Consider the following 19,883-nt stretch of genomic DNA (forward strand, 5'->3'; position numbering starts at 1 on the left):
GCTGCGGGCCCCAGAGGCCGGGGCCGCCTGCCCGAGCGGGAGCTGGTGGGACCGCCCCGCTCCCCCGCCATGGAGACGTTAACGGTCGCTTCCCCAGCGCGCGCCAACCCCAGTCCCCGCAGGCCTCGCGCCAACCGCCGGCCGCGGACCGCGCGCGAGGGGCGGGACAGGGCAGGGGGCGGGGCTCGCGGGCGGGGCTCGCGGGCGGTGCCGTGCGCCGTGCCGAATGCGGAGCGAGGGCGGCCGGCCGGAGCGCAGCGAGAGGGGGGCGTGGTGCCGCGCGCCCGCCTCGCCCCCCCCGCCCCGGTGTTGTTGTCTCTTTACGGCCGAGGCCGCAGGCTCTCGCGAGATCAACGTTGGCGCCGTGACCTCCATGTGAGAGCGGCGGCGCCTGGTAAACACTCCCCGGGGTCGGGAGATGGCTCCCGGCGGCGCCCGTTAGCCGCGGCCGCAGCGGTTCCCGCCAGACTCCGCCTCGCCTTGTGCTGCCTCGGGGGGCTCGCGGCGCGGGCCATCGGGAGGCAGCGGGGGAGCGGCTCGGGTCTCCTTCCTTCTCCGCGCCCCTCCGAGAGAGGACGGCGGCCCGGCGGGTGGGGAGGCTCGCGTCCGTTCCGCGGGATTTGAAAATCCTGCCCCACTGAGCCGAACAAAGAGCGGGGGACGCGCCCGGACCCCTCCCCTTCTCCCTCGCACGCCGCAGACGCGCACCCGGGGAGCGGACCCCTCTTCCACCTCCTGCCCTAGACCCCCCTCCCTTCCCCGCGGCAGGCTGAGCGAGTGGGAGGGCGCGCACCATGTGGATCCAGGTCCGCACCATAGACGGCACCGAGACCCAGACCATCGACGACCTGAGCCGCCTTACCAAGATCGAGTGCCTGCGGGAGAAGATCCAGGAGATTTTCCGCGTAAGCCCCGACCGCCAGCGCCTCTTCTACCGGGGCAAGCAGGTGAGACGGAAACGCCCCTGCCTGGATGGCGGGGGTGGAGATCTGTGGGGGCTTTCCCCTTCTCCCGCCCGGCGCGTCCCCTCTCAGGCTCAGCTCTTTGTGCGGCTCGGTGGGGGGGTCCCCATCCCCACCCATGTGTCCTCCTCTGGCTCCGGCTTTTGTTTACTCCCGTCCCGTCGGGCCTAGAGGGAGGTGAGGGGCAGGAGGGAGCCAAGGCGCCTGGCCTGACCAGAGCCTCTGGGACCCCGTGCGGGTTTTCTCCGCGCCCACCTTTTTGCCGGAGGGCGAGCGGGTGCCGGGGAGGCCCCTTTGTGTGTTTGTTTTCCCACCTGAGCCGCGGGAGGCTCCTCCCCCAGCCCCAGCCTCTGCCGTACGGAAGTGACAGGGCGGCTGGAGGGGTGCGAGGAGGGAGGAAGCCCCTCCGCTCTCCTCCCCTCAGACCCCCGGGAGCGGGGCGCCCGGATCGTGCTTCGCCCGTTCCCCTCTGCCCGCCCTGCCGCTGCCTAGGCCGGGCCGGGTGGCAGCGTGTGGCGCGGTGGTAGCACGGAACGCCGCTCCCGGGGCTCGCACGTGGCGAGGGGGGGCGCGGAGAGGCGGTGCGAAGTGCCGTGTCCCGTCAGTACCCGCTGCCGGGTCGGTGCGGCGCGCCCCTCCCTCAGCGTCCGTCGCCGCGCGGCGGAGTAACGGTTTTCGGGGCCCGCCCGCGGTGAACCCCTCCCCCCTCCCCGGCGTGGGGGGGTCCGAGGGCGGGCGGCGGCGGCGCGGGGCGAGCTCGCGCGGGCACCGCTGGCGCGCCCTGGGCCTCCGGGGCCGGGGACCGGCGTGTCCCGGGCGGGATCGGAGCGGCCGCTGGCGGTGAGGCGCGGCGCTTCGTCCAGACCTCGGTCCGGTATTGCCGGCGTGCCTGGCGGGAGGCTTCCGGTGGGCTGACACTTCCCCTCTGGTGCCCGGACTGTGTGACCCGAACAGATGGCCTCAGGCGGTATCTTTGTTGCTGAAGGGTGTAACCTTCCAAGCTGCCTTACATAAGCAGTGAGTACCCCTCATAGTTTGAGTCCTTAAGCGAGGCGCAGCTATTACCTGAGGAGAAAGGTATCGGATGTGTGGTGTACTTCGGGGAGTGTGACACTTAAGATGCACATTCTTACAACAGATGAGTGTTACATTGTTCACCTAAACTGAGTGAAGCAAGTCAGTGAGATTTCTGCCTTGGAAGAGATGAAGTGTGTATCTTCACAAGTAAGGGAAAAAAAAAAGAAATAGAAATTTAACTATGACTAGGAGGTAAGCATTAGTGGCTAGATGTTAAGCCGAGATTGTGAACCTAGTAGCAAATTAGTGGATTTTTGTGTTCTACAGGTTGGTGAGAGTGAGGAGGTGTCTGTCAAGACCATTACGGGCAGCCTCACGTTTCTGTGAAGGGACCGAATCAAGGAACATCAGTCTTGAAATTGTGCAACCTGTTTAGCTTTGTGCTGTGCCCGCACACCCCTTCTTTCAGTGCAGAGCTTGATGTGGGACACAGGGTTTACCCGAGAAGCAGAGAAGATGAGTCCATAATGAGTTGTGCTTTTCTGTGTAGTCAGTCAGTGGCCAGACCAATTAGCTTCAACATTTTAGTTAATGGATGTCTTGCATAAAAAACCAGAATAGTGAAATACTATAGCTGAAGTTGCCTACATGAGCAGCGTTTGTGAGTTTAGTACTTAAGTCTCTCCGGTTTAGGACACAGTTGGGATCATGTTGAGTGAAGGGTTAGGGAGTTTTTTTTTATAGCTTCACTGACCATTTATGTGCATATTCTTGCAATTACTGTAATTAATTCTGAAGTGTCCTTGATGGTTATGCATTGCTTTTCTGATCCCATGGTGCTAATAAGTAGAAAAAAGGTCAGAAGGATTGCTCTTGCACAAGTAACACTGGATGTTGAGAGACATGAGCAAAGGAAGCTGTAAACAACTTTAGCTCTCTCAGGGCTGTGATAAAATAAAAAATAAAAAAGGGCATTTGAGTTAAATGTGAGATGAATAGAAAGCAGTATACTGAAGCAAAACATGGAAAAACTGCAGATTCCTGCCTGTGTTGGAAAAAATGTTGTCTAGTCCAAACTTTTCCTGTTCTATCTGTTTAGTACTGAGTGTGGTTAAATCTGTACAGTCTGGTAGTAGAACTGTGATCTTGCTGCTGAATACTGCTTACTGTAGTCTCTCTGGGAACTTCTAGAAATACTTGGACCTTGCAAGTGGTGGGTACCAGAAGACTGGCTGAATAACTTCCGTTCTTCTAAAAATGGGAGGTGTATGAGGTTATAAGGATAGAGAAACCTAAGTGCGTCACTGTTTATGGGCTGAATTTCAACAACTTCATGTTCTTAGCTTGCTATAGAGAACAGCTTCAACTAACATTTTGAGCTGGAGCCATTATTTTGCAGTTCTTTAGTCTGTGTCCAGTTAATGTAGTTTATGCAATATACTGCAATTTGCTGTTGTCTAATCTTCAAACACAAATGCAGGACCTTAAGTGGGCAGTACTTCATGCTCCTGTTATTAAGGGTTAAGATACCCTAGAACTACTGATGAAAACCTAGTGTTGTGATTAATGTAGTACTTCGTGTTACTATTTTTTTCTTGTAAAACCAGGAAAAGCAGGTTGAACAGACTGGTTTCTGTTTTTTAACTATTACTGCCAGGAAGACCTATCATTCACATGTGGCACTGAAGAGTGAGCAAGATGGTATTACTCTGCAAATTGGTCTTGTCTGTGAGGACATCCTGGACTCCCTGGGGATCCACATTTCAGCAGAGCTGAATAACTGTCTGTCAGCCAGAGAGGTCAAGTCATTCTGTAGATCGAGGTAGAACTTTCTGAGGAAAGGGAGTAGTAGTGTATGTGTAGCTCTTCACTGTGGTGTAGTAATGTAGTCTGCAGTTAGCCAGAGAAGTCTACTGAACATAGAAACCCCCAGTGATGTCTTTTGCTTTCTTTGTTGAAGAAGTCAGGTCATTGGCTGGAAGGAATTTCTTAGAGGGACACAAATATTTCCTTATGCTGGAATAAATTATACCTTAACCTTGCTCCACCATAGACTGTTCCCATCTAATGCTTTATCTGTGTTGTTATATGTTAACTCTGAGTAAACTTGTAAATTACAATGCATTGTGTGAAGTTTCTCTAAAATTCAGAAAAGCAAGACAAGACAATCTGTCTCCTGGCAGCATACTCCATCTCTGTCCTGATTGGAAAACTTAGATAGCACTTCTTGATGAGAATAGAAGTTCTCAGTTTCATTTATGAAAGCGAAGGAGGTATTATAGTAGACAAATTCTTGGCATCTTGACCTAGCAGAACAGATTTTCTATAGGACCAAGCTACAGTCATTGTGGGATTTCTACCTTTCAGTTACAATGCTGGAAAGATTGAGCAATAAAAATACATTGCAGTTTATTTAAGTTTGAAAACTTGCCAGAGAACTCAAGGTTGTCCAGAAGACTGTAGGGGTATTAATACCAACTTATGTTCACATAGAACTAAATGTGGACATTGTTGCATTTCAGCAATGTGTATTTTTTATGGAATATGAAAAATAATATAATCTTGTGTTGGCTTCCTCCATCATCCTCTCCCACTCTGATGGAATTTGAATTCAGTGAAAACTTGTGAATGGCTGTTGTTGTTAAAGAAACCTCAGGTGGCCAGAGTCGGGGAAGAAGGACATCAGAGCCCAAACATTTCTTCCCAGTATATGTAAGAGGCAGCGACTGAAATTGCTTTTGAAGTTGTTAATCTTGTTGGTGAGGAGGACACTCCAAACCTGTTTCATGGGAGACTGAAGTCAGCAGGTGGAAGTGAGAGTATTGAAGCCATTTATTTACTTGATGTGAAAGTTGTTGCAAATCAGCCTTGCTTCATTAGAAGAAACTTATCTCTGCTTTTATGCACAAGAAAGTATGGAAGTATGCATTGTGTTACTTAGCTGTGCAAGTTGACTCTTAAGTATGGTTTGTCAGGCCTATGCTGTGATGCCCAAGTGTTTAGGGTTTTGTTTCAGTAAATTTAACTGAAACAATAGAGGGGTAGGAGATGTGGAGGAGCTTTAGTTTTATGTGAGAGCACCCTTGTGATAAAGCAGCCTCAGTGGAACACACAGTTATGAATCTGGCAATAGGACATGCATTGATTTACCTACAGACTTTCCTATACAAGACTTCTAACTCCTGCTGACCTGGGCTGGGACTTGAGCAGTGGATAGAATCTCATGTGAGTTTAAGCTTCTAAGCCTCAGGTTTGTAAACTGTATGTTTAAGGGCTTCTTAAATACACAGCTTGGGTGAATTTACAGAAGGATAGAAAAGTGTTATTTGTGGAGTCCTTCCCCAAAGAATGGGAATGCTAAACCTGTTCATAAAATAATCAAATTTCTTAACACAATCTCTTCCCAGATTTATTTTGTTTGGAAAATTGTAAACATTTTCAGCTGAAGCTGTTCAAACTCCATCTGCTTCAGGCAGAATCTGGGTGTGAGAAATCTTCAACTGGAGCAGCTGAATTTTAGAGAAATAGTTTGAAGAAGACTTAGAAAGGAAGTGATTGCTATTCTTCGATGAAACTGGTAGCAGGTAGCTCTGTAGTCTGAGAGAATCACCTGGAGTCTTTAGGGCAGATAGGATCAGACTGCATTCTAAAATTGCCAAAACATTCACGGAGTATATTTTGAACTTGTCTGGCCGTAGGTTTGGTAGCCTTACTGGCAAGTTTTTTATAAATGATTGCAGTTGTTGTTTACTGAAATCATCTTCTTGTTAAGTTTTTACTGTAAAGCTACTAATGCAGCTTGCAGCTCCTTGGTACCATTATCTTTGTTATGCAAAGCACCTAAACAAACTGGAGGAAAAGCTGAAGCATATGTGAAAACAGAATACTTTATACTATTTTGTATGTATAACTTCAGTATTAGGGAACTGGAAAGACATAAATAACCTGTAAGAAATTGCAGCCAGCTTTAAGGCTGTATTTTGTGGCATGTATATTTATTAATGTAATCTAGTTAGGATAGTTTAGTCCTTGTACTTTTTTAATTAATCTGGAAGCTATTGGAAAATGAATGTTTCTTTTCATATGTAAAAAAAAAACCCCACAAGCCCTTAGATGCACAATACACCTGATGCGTGGCCTACATTGACAACTAGATGAGGATTTCCAGTGATGAAATTTGATCAAATGTTGATATCATTTGTGTTGATGGGTTAGGCAATGATTCTCTTCTTTAAAAGCTGTTAACTGTATCTCTATTCCTAATCATTTAACTGTTAAATTATGTTAAAATAACTGCCCTAATATACTTGGCTATTGTATTTATTTTTTTTTTTTCAGATTTCTGTTGTTGATTACAGAAGGTTCAGATAATAACCAGTTCTTCATTACAGGTATCCTTAGAAGTTGCAGATAGTCATTTGCTTTCCCTGGCACCACTGTTGCTAAACTTCACTTGCCTGCTCTATAGAAGTCCATACCATCATACAGGAGGTACTTGACAACTCATCTAATCAGCACAGAGATGGATGAGTCTTGCCATGCTTCTAAGGATTTCAGTGCAGCTTTATATTTTGGCATACTTTTGTAAAAAAAAAAAATTATCAGGTAATCCTAAATATCAGCCAGAAGACGCTGTGAACTTTTGTTTACCTGCATGACTCATGAGAACTGCAAAAGTAGAAAAACTTTGCTGCTGTAACTTCATCTTCCAGCTAGAAGTTAATGAGCAGATGTTCCTTTAATGGGATTTAGAGTTGCATCCAAGAAGAAAATGCCTTATCTAAATTAACAGTTTTTTTCTCTGTCTCACCCAGTGATAAAGGGAGAAATAATCTTTAAAAGCTGATCTTTTTAATAAGAAGTTTAACTTGGAAGAGGTGCAGACTTGAGCTCTGTAAAAGTCATTGGTTGAGACTGAGAATGGCTACCTTCACCTTGATCTTCTGATAAAGTCAAGAAGTCTTCTCCTACAGCTCTTGACTTTCAGCTGTTTTTGTGTTGGCACTACTCTTGTACACTGGAATCTTTTTTGGATTATAGTTAGGCCAGATCAAAAGGTAAAATGTTTTGGTACCACCTGTACACTCTGCAAATAATTTTGTAGTAAAACGGTAAAAACAACTTTTGTTGGAGAATGTGGCCTTAAAATGTAGGCTTCTGTACTTAGTTTTAGTTACAGAACTTCAGGAGAAGTGTGAATTTATTCTTAGAGAGAGCTAGTCTTGCTGATTAGAACGAAGTATGACTAATGTACATTTATCATGGTGTTTGTACTGAGATCGATGTGCAATTAACAGACAGTGTCAACAACAAGATTCTGTCATTTCTTTCTAGACTGTGTGGCTTTGTGTAGCATGCCAGACTTCCACTTTACCTGAAGAGTTGAAGAAGCGCAGCATATTCAGTGTGCTATGATCAGACTCAGGTTTTTCTACAGTTATAGTGACAACCATTCTCAGATACTGGAAGCTTCCATATGCTTCCTTCTTTAGTAGTTCCTCTTGCTGTACGCTTCTGCCAAGTACTGTGGGAGTCTCTATAAGACCACATGTGGTACCTATCTAGATTATGATCTATTGTGAGTAAGACATTTGATACCATACAGTGTTAGGACTACCTTTTTCTTTGAGTCTGAGGCAGATCATTAGCTGTTGTGTAACACACAAGCAGTCAAAAGGGAGCACACTGTCTGATACAAAGGGTAATTTGTGTTACCTTGTTGGTGGGATTTTTGGTGGCATAATGGTCATGTCTTCAAAGATTCTTGTAGGCTGCTTTGAAATGCGAATCTCGTGGCAAAAAATTGACAGAACTGTGTCTAATTTGGACTGCCCCTTCCCTGGCAGTGTTTAAGGCCAGGTTGGATGAGGCTTTGAGCAACCTGGTCTAGAGGAAAGGTGTTCCTTTTTGTGGCAGGGGGATTGGAACTAGATGATCTTTAAGGTCCCTTCCAACCCAAACCATTCTATGAATCTATATTCTCCAGAGACTAATAACTTGTTTCATTACTGGTTTTTAAAGTGTTGCGATCTGCCTGTGTTCTGTTCTGGGGGGATATGGATCTAGAGTCTGTTAGAGAACTTCCTTGTCCAAATGTTTTACCTCATGTGTTCCATTATGATGTTGTCACTCTAAAGAGTACTAGGAGAGAGAAAGACTGAGCAATGGTTTTTATTGGTTTTAATTGATGAGTAAATTCTCCTTCTTGAAATGAGGGAATGATCTGCCATTTGCATCTGTTTATTTTTAACAGCAAGCTATTAAGTCCAAACTATTAAGAAATAACAAGTTAATGTGAATCTTGGAGAACAGATTGTCAGTGCTAGGACTTTTAATGAAACTGTGTAAATCAAAGTGCTTCTAGTGGCAAGCAGGAAACATGTTTGTAAAGTCTCGATCTGTTTCTGTTTGGGCTCTGCTTTCATTGAGGAGCTTGTTACAGAGTGAAGGACAAAAAGCACTGATAAGGGTGACCTAGTGTTTCTTTGGTATTTCTCTCCAAGCGAGACTAAAGTTGTCTCCCATTTAGGAATGTAAACTTTTATTATAGTTAGCTTTTGCATGAGACTGATAGGTATTGCTGTTTGGTTTCTATTAGGACCTTTGCTAAAAATACCAGCAGCAATAAAGAAGGGAGAGTTAGGAGAAAACATTCAGGAGTGCCAAAGTGAAAACAGTATGAACAGGATGTCTTTATGACTGCGCAGTGTATACGCAAAAACCTTGTTTAAACTGTGGAGATAGTATAGCCCACACTTCATAAACAATCTTCTGTAGACATGTGAGAAGGAGCCACTAAACCTCGTGGATGTGCAGTCTTTGCTTAAAGATGTTTGGGTGTGGTTACTTGCTTTTTTTATTCTCTTATTGTTAATGGATTGTCTGAATAGAGTTTCATTGTGCTGGGCCAGGAATATCTTTTCGGACCTTCAACAGTTACTTATACGTCACTCAGAAAATGTCACTGATAGCAGCAGAACTGCCCCAAGAAGATGGGATGTTTTGAATGATCTCCAGACAAAATATTTTTTGACAGATCAGCCTGTATTGGGAGCTGCAACAAGTACTGTTGAAACTAGAGTTGCTTGAGAAGGAAGTGGATCTCCTGGAGTTACAAACACTTTAAGACAGCACATATTAAACATTCCAATTCGTATAAAGACAGTAACTTTCTTTGTGTGGTTGGCTACTAAATTCCCTTTTATTTAGCTTTTGTCTCTGTTGCAATTGAGTCAACTGTACTTCCTTGGTAAACAGTTCCATTACACAGTCATAGTGAAAACCTGACCATGTGCCTACTGCTCTGAAGTGGTTAATATACAAATTTAAAGATCTCAGAATCCTGAAACCTTTTCAGATACCAGATAACCCAGATGTAGGCTACAGTTTTCCATGTGGAATAAAAAATATTGTTCAGGTTCTCTTTCAGCTTTGAACATGAAAGCAAACTGAGCCTACGTTGTGAATAGCAGAAGTCCATGAGCTGTCTAATGTATAGTAAAGATTATTGAAATTCTCTTGACAGGAGTTGGTCCCACTGACCAAAAACTCACTGTTATGTACTTAAAAGCTGATTTTGAATTTTCAGTTAGGCTTTTCCTTACTAGATGCTGGATGGAGATGTGTTTGAATGCTTCTGTAAAAATATTAAGCGGAATTCACAATTGTAACTGCTTCTTGCAGGCAGAAACAGTTAGGTTTGTACATCAGTCTTGAGATGGAGAATAGTAGAAATTCTAGAAGTTCAATTTGCTTGCTTTCAGTGACTACCCAGCTGGAAGTTACAGGTTCTTAGTTTCTTCAGACTAATTTACCCTCTGGGTAGCTCCTGTAAACAATCCTTAACCAGTTTTTCTACTGAACTTGAGATTGAAGCTCTTTACCCTTATGCATTTCCTGTTAAAGAAATTTGTAGGGTGCATATAATACCTGTGCAGAATAAAAGATAGATTCACTTAACTTTTCATCATACTACATTAATTAAAGAGCTCTTCCACATTCATTATAGCTTCTTTCATCTTTATTGCTAGATGTAGGCACTGCTGTAGTTCTTGGAAAAGAAAACCTCAGAAGATGCTCAAAGGCAGACTTCCGTAAGTGATTAAAGATCTTGATTGTCAAGTGGGATGACTGGATTAAGGTGGCCCAGGAACTTACCATCTTGGATCATATTTTAAGATAAAAACAGTAGGTAATGTGTTCTTACAAGAATGATTACATGCTTTCTTGGGAGGTCTCTGCACATGCTGTGCTTCTGCTGGGACTTGTGCACAAGTTACTGTGATAGTAATTGGTGAATTACTTGTCAGGCGTTTTTTTTTCCCAAGTGATGTAGTGTCATACTGCACTCTGCATGATCATTTGTGTTCGTGTAAGTGCAGTTTATACATGCTTTTAAAGTCATCTGTGGCTTGATGTTACAAGACAGTTCTAACAGTGATAGTAGGTAGGTATCAATTCCAGTATTGCATTGCTACAGCCACTCTTGTGTAGTAGTGTAAGAACAGTGTTGTCTTACCTTTAAGTATTTATAACAGCCTTCTCTAGAAGTATTTTGAAATTAATAGTGTCTATAACATGATCTATGAAAATACATTTTAAAGATGTAATCTGTTTCTCTACTTACAGATTTTTAGTATAGTTAAAGAGTGTTAGATACAGTAAATCTTGCGGCTACTTAGTGTAACTTCATTCAGAATATGCTAATGAAGCCTTAAAGGCTTTTGAAGCATGCTAGTCATGAAGAGGAAGAAAAATTGACAGTGAAATCTACTGCTAAGGAAACAAATGCATCTTTTTTTTTTAATGAGAGTAAGATCAGAAGAGCTAACAAAATTTCATAAATGAAATTGCCTGTTCAGTTATTCTTGCTTTAGTACATGTTCTAATCACCTGTTAAGAAATCATAACTGACTTGAATGAGAGACAGCTCGATTATCTGGTACTTGCCTGATAGCTTTTGTTTCTGGTTTGCATGTATAAACTTGTGAATGACAAGTGCCCTTAAATGCTTAGTGAATGATTAAGTAAACAGTAATGTTTCTTTCTTTTCTTATAATACACTGTCCAGGCAAACATTTTCTCAGGGAAACTTCTTGGTATCTTTATGCAACAGAATGGGATGAAATTGTTTATATATTTATATAAGTAACCATTATTAGAAGCGAGTGTATTATAAAGCTGACTGCAGGACTGGTCAGCACCTGTTCCCACAAATTGCCAGACTGTTTTTGATGAAACTTTCTGCCTTTCTGGGTTGAATATCTAATTGTCTGTGAGGTTATTTGGGACTCAATTCAGTAATGCTTTCATGTATTTTGATGACATAGTAAGGCAGTGTTTGCTGGGAAATAACAGGTGTGTGTGGGTGTATGTGTGGGTTGTTTGTGAGTGCTTTTTTTTTTTGTGGGGCTGATTTTTTTTTTGTGTGTGTGTGTTTCTTTTAGGTAAGAAATACTATATTCCAGGATGGATTTAAAATGCTAGTTTAAAATGCTGTAGAAAGGAAGGTATCACACTTTTTCTCTTGCTGCTCGTTAATATCCAGCCATAGTGATAGGTCCTGAATTTTCTGCATCTGATACTGCTTTAATAATATAATTCAAAAAGTCACCTTACAGTCCCTGGCAGACTTGGAACAGAGTAGGAGATATTATTCTATCTGGAGGGACAAGGTACGCTGTAAAGTGATGGTTTTCTTACTCTAGAAGTCTGAGGTTATAGCCTTACTGGCCAAGATCCTATTCTTATATTAACAGCAGTATATTGTCAGTAATTCAAGAAACAACATCTTATAGTTCTTCTCTTCCTCTGTTGTAGAATGGAGTTCTTTAAACACTGATTGTTTTCCAACTTTGTTACTCCAAGGACTTCAGTTGTCAGTGATGCAGTAATGCTGGGTATAGGTGTACTTGCAGGTACACACATTAGTTCTTGTAAGTCAAATAGCATGTGAACTGGATTTTACTAGTTGAGTTTTTGTGTTTCTCTGCTTTGTTCCCAGAAGCAGGCAGTGTTGCAGAGTCATGGAGTTGTTCTGAATTTATACGGTTACTAGTATTTTGGGAACATATTTTTTGCTTATACTATAAACAGGTGCTTTTTCCCTATCACATTGCCAAACACTAGATCCTGCCTCATTTGAAGTGTGCTTATAGTAATCCTATCTCTATTACTGTGCGTTCAGACTTAAGCATGACATCACTAGTCATAGAATAGTTTGTAGTCATAAAATATTCCTGCAAATATAAACACAAAGCAAAAAACCGCACAACCACTTGGGCAGAGAACAGAATGCTAGTTCATTATAAATTAATACTGTAAAGTGGACACATTTGTAGCCACCAGTTTATTCTGCTGACCGTTTAGTTCATTCACGTTCATCAAAGCTGTCTTCTTTGATTCCTGTGCAGGAATAGGTAGTCTGTGCATGGTGATGGGTGTGTGTGTTATTAGAGAAGGCTTCTTACTCAGGGCCTAGCCTAGGTATGTCTTACTTACTCAACACTTTAAGTATAACTACTATTGGACAGATTACTTTTTTTAAGTCTTTTTTTTTTTTTTTGTCTTTTTCTCATGTTAATAGGGAGGATTCAGTTGTGGATTGAAGACATAATGTATTATGTAGTCATAACCGATGAACAGATCGCAAAAACTAGACACAGGACTCTTTTTAGTTGAGCGTTAACACTGGTAAGCTAGTTATGGTAGATCATTCAGGCTGTTCAGACTTAGATCTTCACTGAATTGGCTTTAAACTTTAAACTGCAGTACCTCAAAATATTTTCCTATCTCTCAGGACATGCCATGTGCAGGCTGAAAGGGAACTATGACAGTATTTCTTTGCTCTCACCTACATGTTGCCTACATACCTTCAGTCTACCAGGAGCAAGGTTATCCTTTTCTCTCCACTGCATTAGCTTTTAGAATATTTCCTCATACCGTAGCATTCTAGAAGTTGTGTGCTGGAACCTCTGTCACAGCTTGTCCACTCCAATTGGAACAGAAGAATGGAGCAGAAGTTACATTGTCTCCAATAACATCCAATTTATTCATTATTTCAGAAGTGATATATTTTGCAGATGTACTGCTGATTTTTTTTTTAAACATTTTGCAATAACAAAATCACTTGGTGGGGGATTGAATCTTCAGAGTTGGTCTGGAGTAGTGCTCAGAAGCAGTAGCAGCTCCAGAAATGTGGATCCTCCCCCCTGCCCCTTTCAAATGTATTATTGCAAGGTGATTCTTTGTTTTGCGTTTGTTTGTACTTTGAATCTAAGAACAGCTGTTTTTAAACTTCTTCCATAATCTTAACAGTGAGAATACAAGCTTCTTGTGGTGTGAAAAGCCCCTAAATCTGGATTGTCATAGTGGCTGCAAGAACACTTCTGTCCCCTTTGTTACAGAGTTGTTAAAAGCGTAGGAATGTACAACATGGTGGGGCAGGAAAGGTTACTTAGACTTGCTTAAGTAGCTTGCTACTCAGTATGAAGCCCTAGCCTAAAGCTCAATGCTTATGAGGCAGTTTTGGTAGTCACCTGTAGAGCAACAGTTGCTGGAGAATTCCATTTTAAGACTTATATTCATTACAGCAGCAAAATGTTTGTTACAGTTTTAGCTGCTGTGTGTTGAACTTTTTTTTGAAAACAGTCATCTGAACAAAGGTCATTCCCATAACTGTTGACCAGGCAGCTGGGTCAGCTTCAATTACATTGAAACAAACTATGAGTACTCCTGCTTGCACATCCCAGCTGTGGATACAGTAGTTATCAGCAGTACGAAGAGTATTTTTTTTTACACAGGTCTTAAATTCATGAAAGAAGAACTGATTCATTTCTTGATTGTCAGCTTATGTCCATAACTGTCCTCTGCCCTTTAGAGTTGCTTTGAAAAAAGCAGAGAGGATGAAGGAAGAAACATGCATTCCAATTTTGTCTATCCTGAGATCATTTGAACGTTACAGAAAACTATTAGTGAGAAGCTGGAGAATTCCTTCTCACTTCTTTATTTTTTCTGTTCATTCCTGCTCTCTGCTTTTTCTTGTTGTATTGATACTGCCCATAATCTTGCAGTATTTTCAAACAGATCTGTTTGAAAAGATTCTTGAATCACTGATGTTGAAAATAGCACCTATTCTGGAAAAAGGTCAGATAATTGTTTGTTGCAAAAGTAGTTTGGAAGTAGGTAGGAGTTTTTTAGTCATGCATGTTTTTCTCCCACTGCAACATGCAGTAAAATGTAACTAATCAAATTCTAGTTTTGATGTCCCAAAGCACTGCATTATACTTTCAGATAAATTAAATCTCTGCTTCAAAGATGCTGTAGGTCATTAAGAGTGTTTTAACTGAGCAAAGCTGCAGTGGTCACTACTCCCTGTTTTTCTTCTCTCCTAGCACACCACTTCGTGTTTTTTGGTGTGAATTTCTTAGCTTAATTGTACGTAGGTGAGATCACCAGGTAAAATAAAGATAATAATGTATCTTAAAGCTGTGCAGAGGGGGGCCCAAAATAATGTTTAGTAGCTATATATGATTAAAAAGTCTGCTTCTATTTATGTTCTGTTGTTCTGCAGAATCTGATTGCATCTGGAATATAGTGGGGCTTCATGTATGAAATTATTTGAGGGCATGTTACACAGTGTGTGTTTCTTCTGTTTCGTAGTAGCTTTTAAACTGGCCAGTTAAAAGACTTAATTTCAGTGAATAATCTTGTTTTGATCTTGGGACGAGAATGAGGAGCCTGGCTAAATCTGGAATAAAAATGTTTTTGGATGCTCTCAATTTAGGAGATTTCCTTTCATAAACTTGAAGGCGCAGTATGTATTTTTGGTGTTGCTTCCCTCTAAGTGTAGTTGTTCTTGCACAGTACTTTTCAGATCTTTCAGTTTTGAAAAGTAATATATGAGGTTTTTTACATCTAGATTTTTTTATTTAGGAAATAGTTTGCAAAATATTAGGGAAGTATCGGGTACTGCCTTGCTTTCTAGAAAAGAATGAGAAAGAGCAAATTGTGAAATGTAGCTGAAATGTATGCAACAAAATTTTTAAATTCTCACATGTATTTGTAGTTACTGTGTATGTCATGTAAGTGGCAACATAGATTCTGCCTGGTTTTTGATTAGAAAACCACTGCATTATCTTGGACTTCGATGCATAATTAAAATGTCCAAAGTCTGTAAAGATGCTGTTTCTAATTTTAAGCCTTTCAGTGATTTTTATTGTATGAAATCATGGCTGCAGGTAACTTGATGAGACTTTGTTTTTGCATATACTCAAGAAATAGGTTTTTATTTACCTGAAATAATAGATGGCTTGCCTCTTCTGGTCTGTGCAATTATTGTCTGTAAAAGAAGGATTTGGAAACTACTTACGTACCTCAAGTTAGAATTTTACAAGTATACCTTTCTTTTGACAGCTAGAAGATGGACACACTTTGTTTGACTACAATGTTGGACTAAATGACATAGTTCAGCTTTTGATACGTTCTGAATATGAAGCTCCTGCCACTGCTTCCGTGACAATTCAGGATGGAGAAATCAATCCCTGTGGTGTTTCCAACTGCAAGAACAAAGTCAAAAAAACAAATAGTGTGTCACCCAGTCAGCCATCTACATCATCTCGCTCATTCCTCATTGATCCTGGCATTGGATTGTACAAGGTATGTACAAACTTCAAAAGCTGGAAACTTTCCTCATGCTTGTGGGTTGAATTTTAAAGTTAAAAAAGTTTATTGTTTTATTGTACAAAAGTGTGTATCCTCATTGCTTGCTTTCATGATTTGACATAATTCCCCAATTTGACATAAGTCAAATTGACTTAATTTAAGCTGACTCTTGCAGAGTCATGAAAGCATCTCTGCACCAGGCTCACTGGTGTTGCAGGTTTCAGGAGAGTTCATAAACTCTGACACATTGTATTCTTCAAATATGTTCTCCAAAAAGTTTAGAGTACCTGTGAAACGTAAATACTTCTGTGAACAGAAGAAACTAATAAAAATATCTGTGGAAAAGTGTAGCTTTTCCCCTACTTATTTTTTTCAAGCTTGCCAAATATTTGTTTTAATGCTAATGTTTCAGTCCCGCATTAGCACTAGAAATACACAGTTTCTTTAAATTGTGTGTGATATAATGGTTGCTGGTTTATTATAGTTTTTTTAGGAGTCATATATATCATATTCGTAGTTAGTTTTGTACCTCGTTGAATTTTTCAGTATTATGATGTAGAATTACATCAGAGTACAAGAAGTTTAACTTAAACAGAAAATGGGCAGTTTCCAGATTGCTAGCTCACTGGATATTTAGTAGGATGTGTATATATAGGGAATGATAACATTTTACCTCCTGCTCAGGTGTTTCTCTTAGACAAGAAATACCCATAACAGTAATTCCTTTGCTGGAAAATCTCCAAAATTACAGAGAAGGAAAAGGAGGTTGAGGCTGCCATACGTATACAAGCTAATTTCAGTTAGAGGAACGCTGTTATTTAGACTTGTCATCCTAACCGGAAGCTGTCTTAGTTTTGTGTGGACTGTTACTTAGTGTTTTGGGTATTAAGGGCAAGTGGTAAGTTAGTTACTCTACGTTCCTGTGGCATTCTGTGCAGTGAGTTTTACTCATTCTCTGAGGAATCAGGGATTCAAAAAATCAGTAGCTTGAATATGGAGGCACAAGCTTGTGAGCTTCCTTTTTTTTTACCTCTATTGTTACAGTGGGAAAAAACACAGTTCTTCATTTCTGATGCTTTACAATTAATCGATGAGTGTAAAAGGTAATACAAGAAAGGATGGGGAGAAGGGAGGCCACAGAAGACGAGTTGATCAAAGGAAAGGAGTATTAAAATTTATATTTTCAAGAACACTAAAAATTGTATCAAGTAGTCTCTTAGCTGTTTCGTTCAGGATTAAAACAGAAAATAGAACAGGAAATGGTGCTATTGGCAAACATACTCACGGAAACCTATTCTGTTTATTCAGATGGAATTTTTGCAATTTCTAATACTAGGGACCTAACCCTTTCTCCTTCTTTACCTGTGAATTGATTACTTTTCAGCCAACCATATGTTTTTAATACATATAGAGAAAAACAAAGGTACAGTCATTGCATTCTTACTATTTGTAGATGACAGTAGGAACGTATAGAGGACTTCTACTTGCAGAATCAGGAAAGAGTATATTTTTAGCCAATAATGTAATTCAAAGATAGTAAACTTGTTTAATAGAAGTCAATAAAAAAGGCCATAAACTAAGCTATGGCTCAATAGTTGGATGTATTTAATTATTTAGCGTTTGCTTGTTTGTCAGACAAAAAGGAATTGTCTAGTTATAGGAAGGGATAGTTTGTTACAATTTTTTCTGTCTGAGGGGAGTCCTGTGCCTCACTGGATCTGCATACAGGCAGGTATCTATGTAAGTATATACAAGGAGGGTCTGGTTGAAGCGGTGAAGGTTGAGGGCAGCCTTGGTTGTAGCGACCATGAGATGGTAGAGTTCAGGATCTCATGTGGCAGGAACAGAATAGCTAGCAGAATCACAACCCTGAACTTCAGGAGGGCCAACTTTGGCCTTTTCAAGCAATTGCTAGGGGAAATCCCATGGGACAGGGTACTAGAAGGTAAGGGGGCCCAAGATAGTTGGTTAGCGTTCAAGGACTGCTTCTTCCGAGCTCAAGATCAGAGCATCCCAACAGGTAGGAAGTCAAGGAAGGGTAGCAGGAGACCTGCATGGTTGAACAGGGAACTGCTGGGCAAACTCAAGTGGAAGAAGAAGGTGTACAGATCGTGGAAAGAGGGGCTGGCCACTTGGGAGGAATATAAGTCTGTTGTCAGAGGATGTAGGGAGGCAACTAGGAAAGCTAAGGCCTCCTTGGAATTAAACCTTGCAAGAGAGGTCAAGGACAACAGAAAGGGCTTCTTCAAATACATTGCAGATCAAGCCAACACTAGAGGCAATGTAGGCCCACTGATGAATGAGGTGGGGGTCCTGGAGACAGAGGATAAAAAGAAGGCGGAGTTACTGAATGCCTTCTTTGCCTCTGTCTATACTGTTGGAGGCTGTCCTGAGGAGCCCTGGACCCCTGCGGCCTCAGAAGAAGTCAGGATAGAGGAGGAATCTGTCTTGGTAGATGAGGGCTGGGTCAGGGACCAATTAAGCAACCTGGATGTCCATAAATCCATGGGCCCCGATGGGATGCACCCGCGGGTGCTGAGGGAGCTGGCGGAAGTCATTGCTAGGCCACTCTCCATCATCTTTGCTAAGTCGTGGGCAACGGGAGAGGTGCCTGAGGACTGGAGGAAAGCGAATGTCACTCCAGTCTTCAAAAAGGGCAAGAAGGAGGACCCGGGTAACTATAGACCGCTCAGCCTCACCTCCATCCCCGGAAAGGTGATGGAGCAACTTGTTCTTGGTGCTGTCTCTAGGCACATCAAGGATAGGGGGATCATTAGGGGCACTCAGCATGGCTTCACCAACAGGAAGTCTTGCTCAACCAACTTGATAGCCTTTTATGAGGATGTTACCCAGTGGATAGATGATGGTAAAGCTGTGGATGTGGTCTATCTCGATTTCAGTAAAGCGTTTGACACGGTCTCCCACAGCATCCTCACAGCTAAACTGAGGAAGTGTGGTCTGGATGATCGGGTAGTGAGGTGGATTGTAAACTGGCTGAAGGAAAGAAGCCAGAGAGTAGTGGTCAGCGGGACAGAGTCCAGTTGGAGGTCTGTGTCTAGCGGAGTTCCGCAAGGGTCGGTTCTGGGACCAGTTCTATTCAATATATTCATTAATGACTTGGATGAGGGATTAGAGTGCGCTGTCAGCAAGTTCGCTGATGACACAAAACTGGGAGGAGTGGCTGAGATGCCGGAAGGCTGCGCAGCCATTCAGAGAGACCTGGACAGGCTGGAGAGTTGGGCGGGGAGAAATTTAATGAAATATAACAAGGGCAAGTGTAGAGTCCTGCATCTGGGCAAGAACAACCCCATGTACCAGTAGAAGTTGGGGACAGACCTGTTGGAGAGCAGCGTAGGGGAAAGGGACCTGGGGGTCCTAGTGGACAACAGGATGACCATGAGCCAGCAGTGTGCCCTTGTGGCCAAGAAGGCCAATGGCATCCTGGGGTGTATTAGAAGGGGTGTGGTCAGCAGGTCGAGAGAGGTTCTTCTCCCCCTCTACTCTGCCCTGGTGAGGCCGCATCTGGAGTATTGTGTCCAGTTCTGGGCCCCTCAGTTCAAGAAGGACAGGGAACTGCTAGAGAGAGTCCAGCGCAGGGCCACGAAGATGATTAAGGGAGTGGAACATCTCCCTTCTGAGGAGAGGCTGAGGGAGCTGGGTCTCTTTAGCTTAGAGAAGAGGAGACTGAGGGGTGACCTCATTAATGTTTATAAATATGTAAAGGGCAAGTGTCAAGAGGATGGAGCCAGGCTCTTCTCAGTGACATCCCTTGACAGGACAAGGGGCAATGGGTGCAAGCTGGAGCACAGGAGGTTCCACTTAAATTTGAGGAAAAGCTTCTTTACTGTAAGGGTGACTGAACACTGGAACAGGCTGCCCAGAGAGGTTGTGGAGTCTCCTTCTCTGGAGACATTCAAAACCCGCCTGGACGTGTTCCTGTGTGATATGATCTAGGCAATCCTGCTCCGGCAGGGGGATTGGACTAGATGATCTTTCGAGGTCCCTTCCAATCCCTAACATTCTGTGATTCTGTGATTCTGTAAGTATGCACATCAAATTATGCAAGGATGCGTTGGAGAGGAATGATTAAGGGAGTTTACACTTTTTTTAATTTTATTTTTTAAACTTTTATTCTGGATATGATGGTGATTTTTGACTTGGCTAGCATAGCTTCTCTGACCCTTTCATAACGGTTCGCAAGAAGTAGCAGCAGATGGGGGAGTCCTTAGTAGTGTGTGTCTT

General features: G+C 42.5%; 1 protein-coding gene across 2 annotated transcripts in view; it reads left to right on the top strand.

The window, feature by feature from the left end:
- The first annotated feature begins 375 nt into the window (after positions 1-375).
- The window catches only part of UHRF2 (ubiquitin like with PHD and ring finger domains 2), a 99,379-nt gene continuing 79,871 nt past the window's right edge, over positions 376-19,883 (top strand). For both annotated transcript variants that reach the window (XM_068422638.1, XM_068422639.1), the window contains exons 1-2: positions 376-947; positions 15,393-15,635. In XM_068422638.1, the coding sequence (XP_068278739.1) occupies positions 795-947; positions 15,393-15,635 (396 nt within the window). In that variant the 5' untranslated portion in view covers positions 376-794. The remainder of the gene's footprint in view (positions 948-15,392; positions 15,636-19,883) is intronic.

This window comes from Nyctibius grandis, chromosome Z (assembly GCF_013368605.1).
Source record: "Nyctibius grandis isolate bNycGra1 chromosome Z, bNycGra1.pri, whole genome shotgun sequence".
In the NCBI taxonomy this organism is placed as follows: Eukaryota; Metazoa; Chordata; class Aves; order Nyctibiiformes; family Nyctibiidae; genus Nyctibius; species Nyctibius grandis.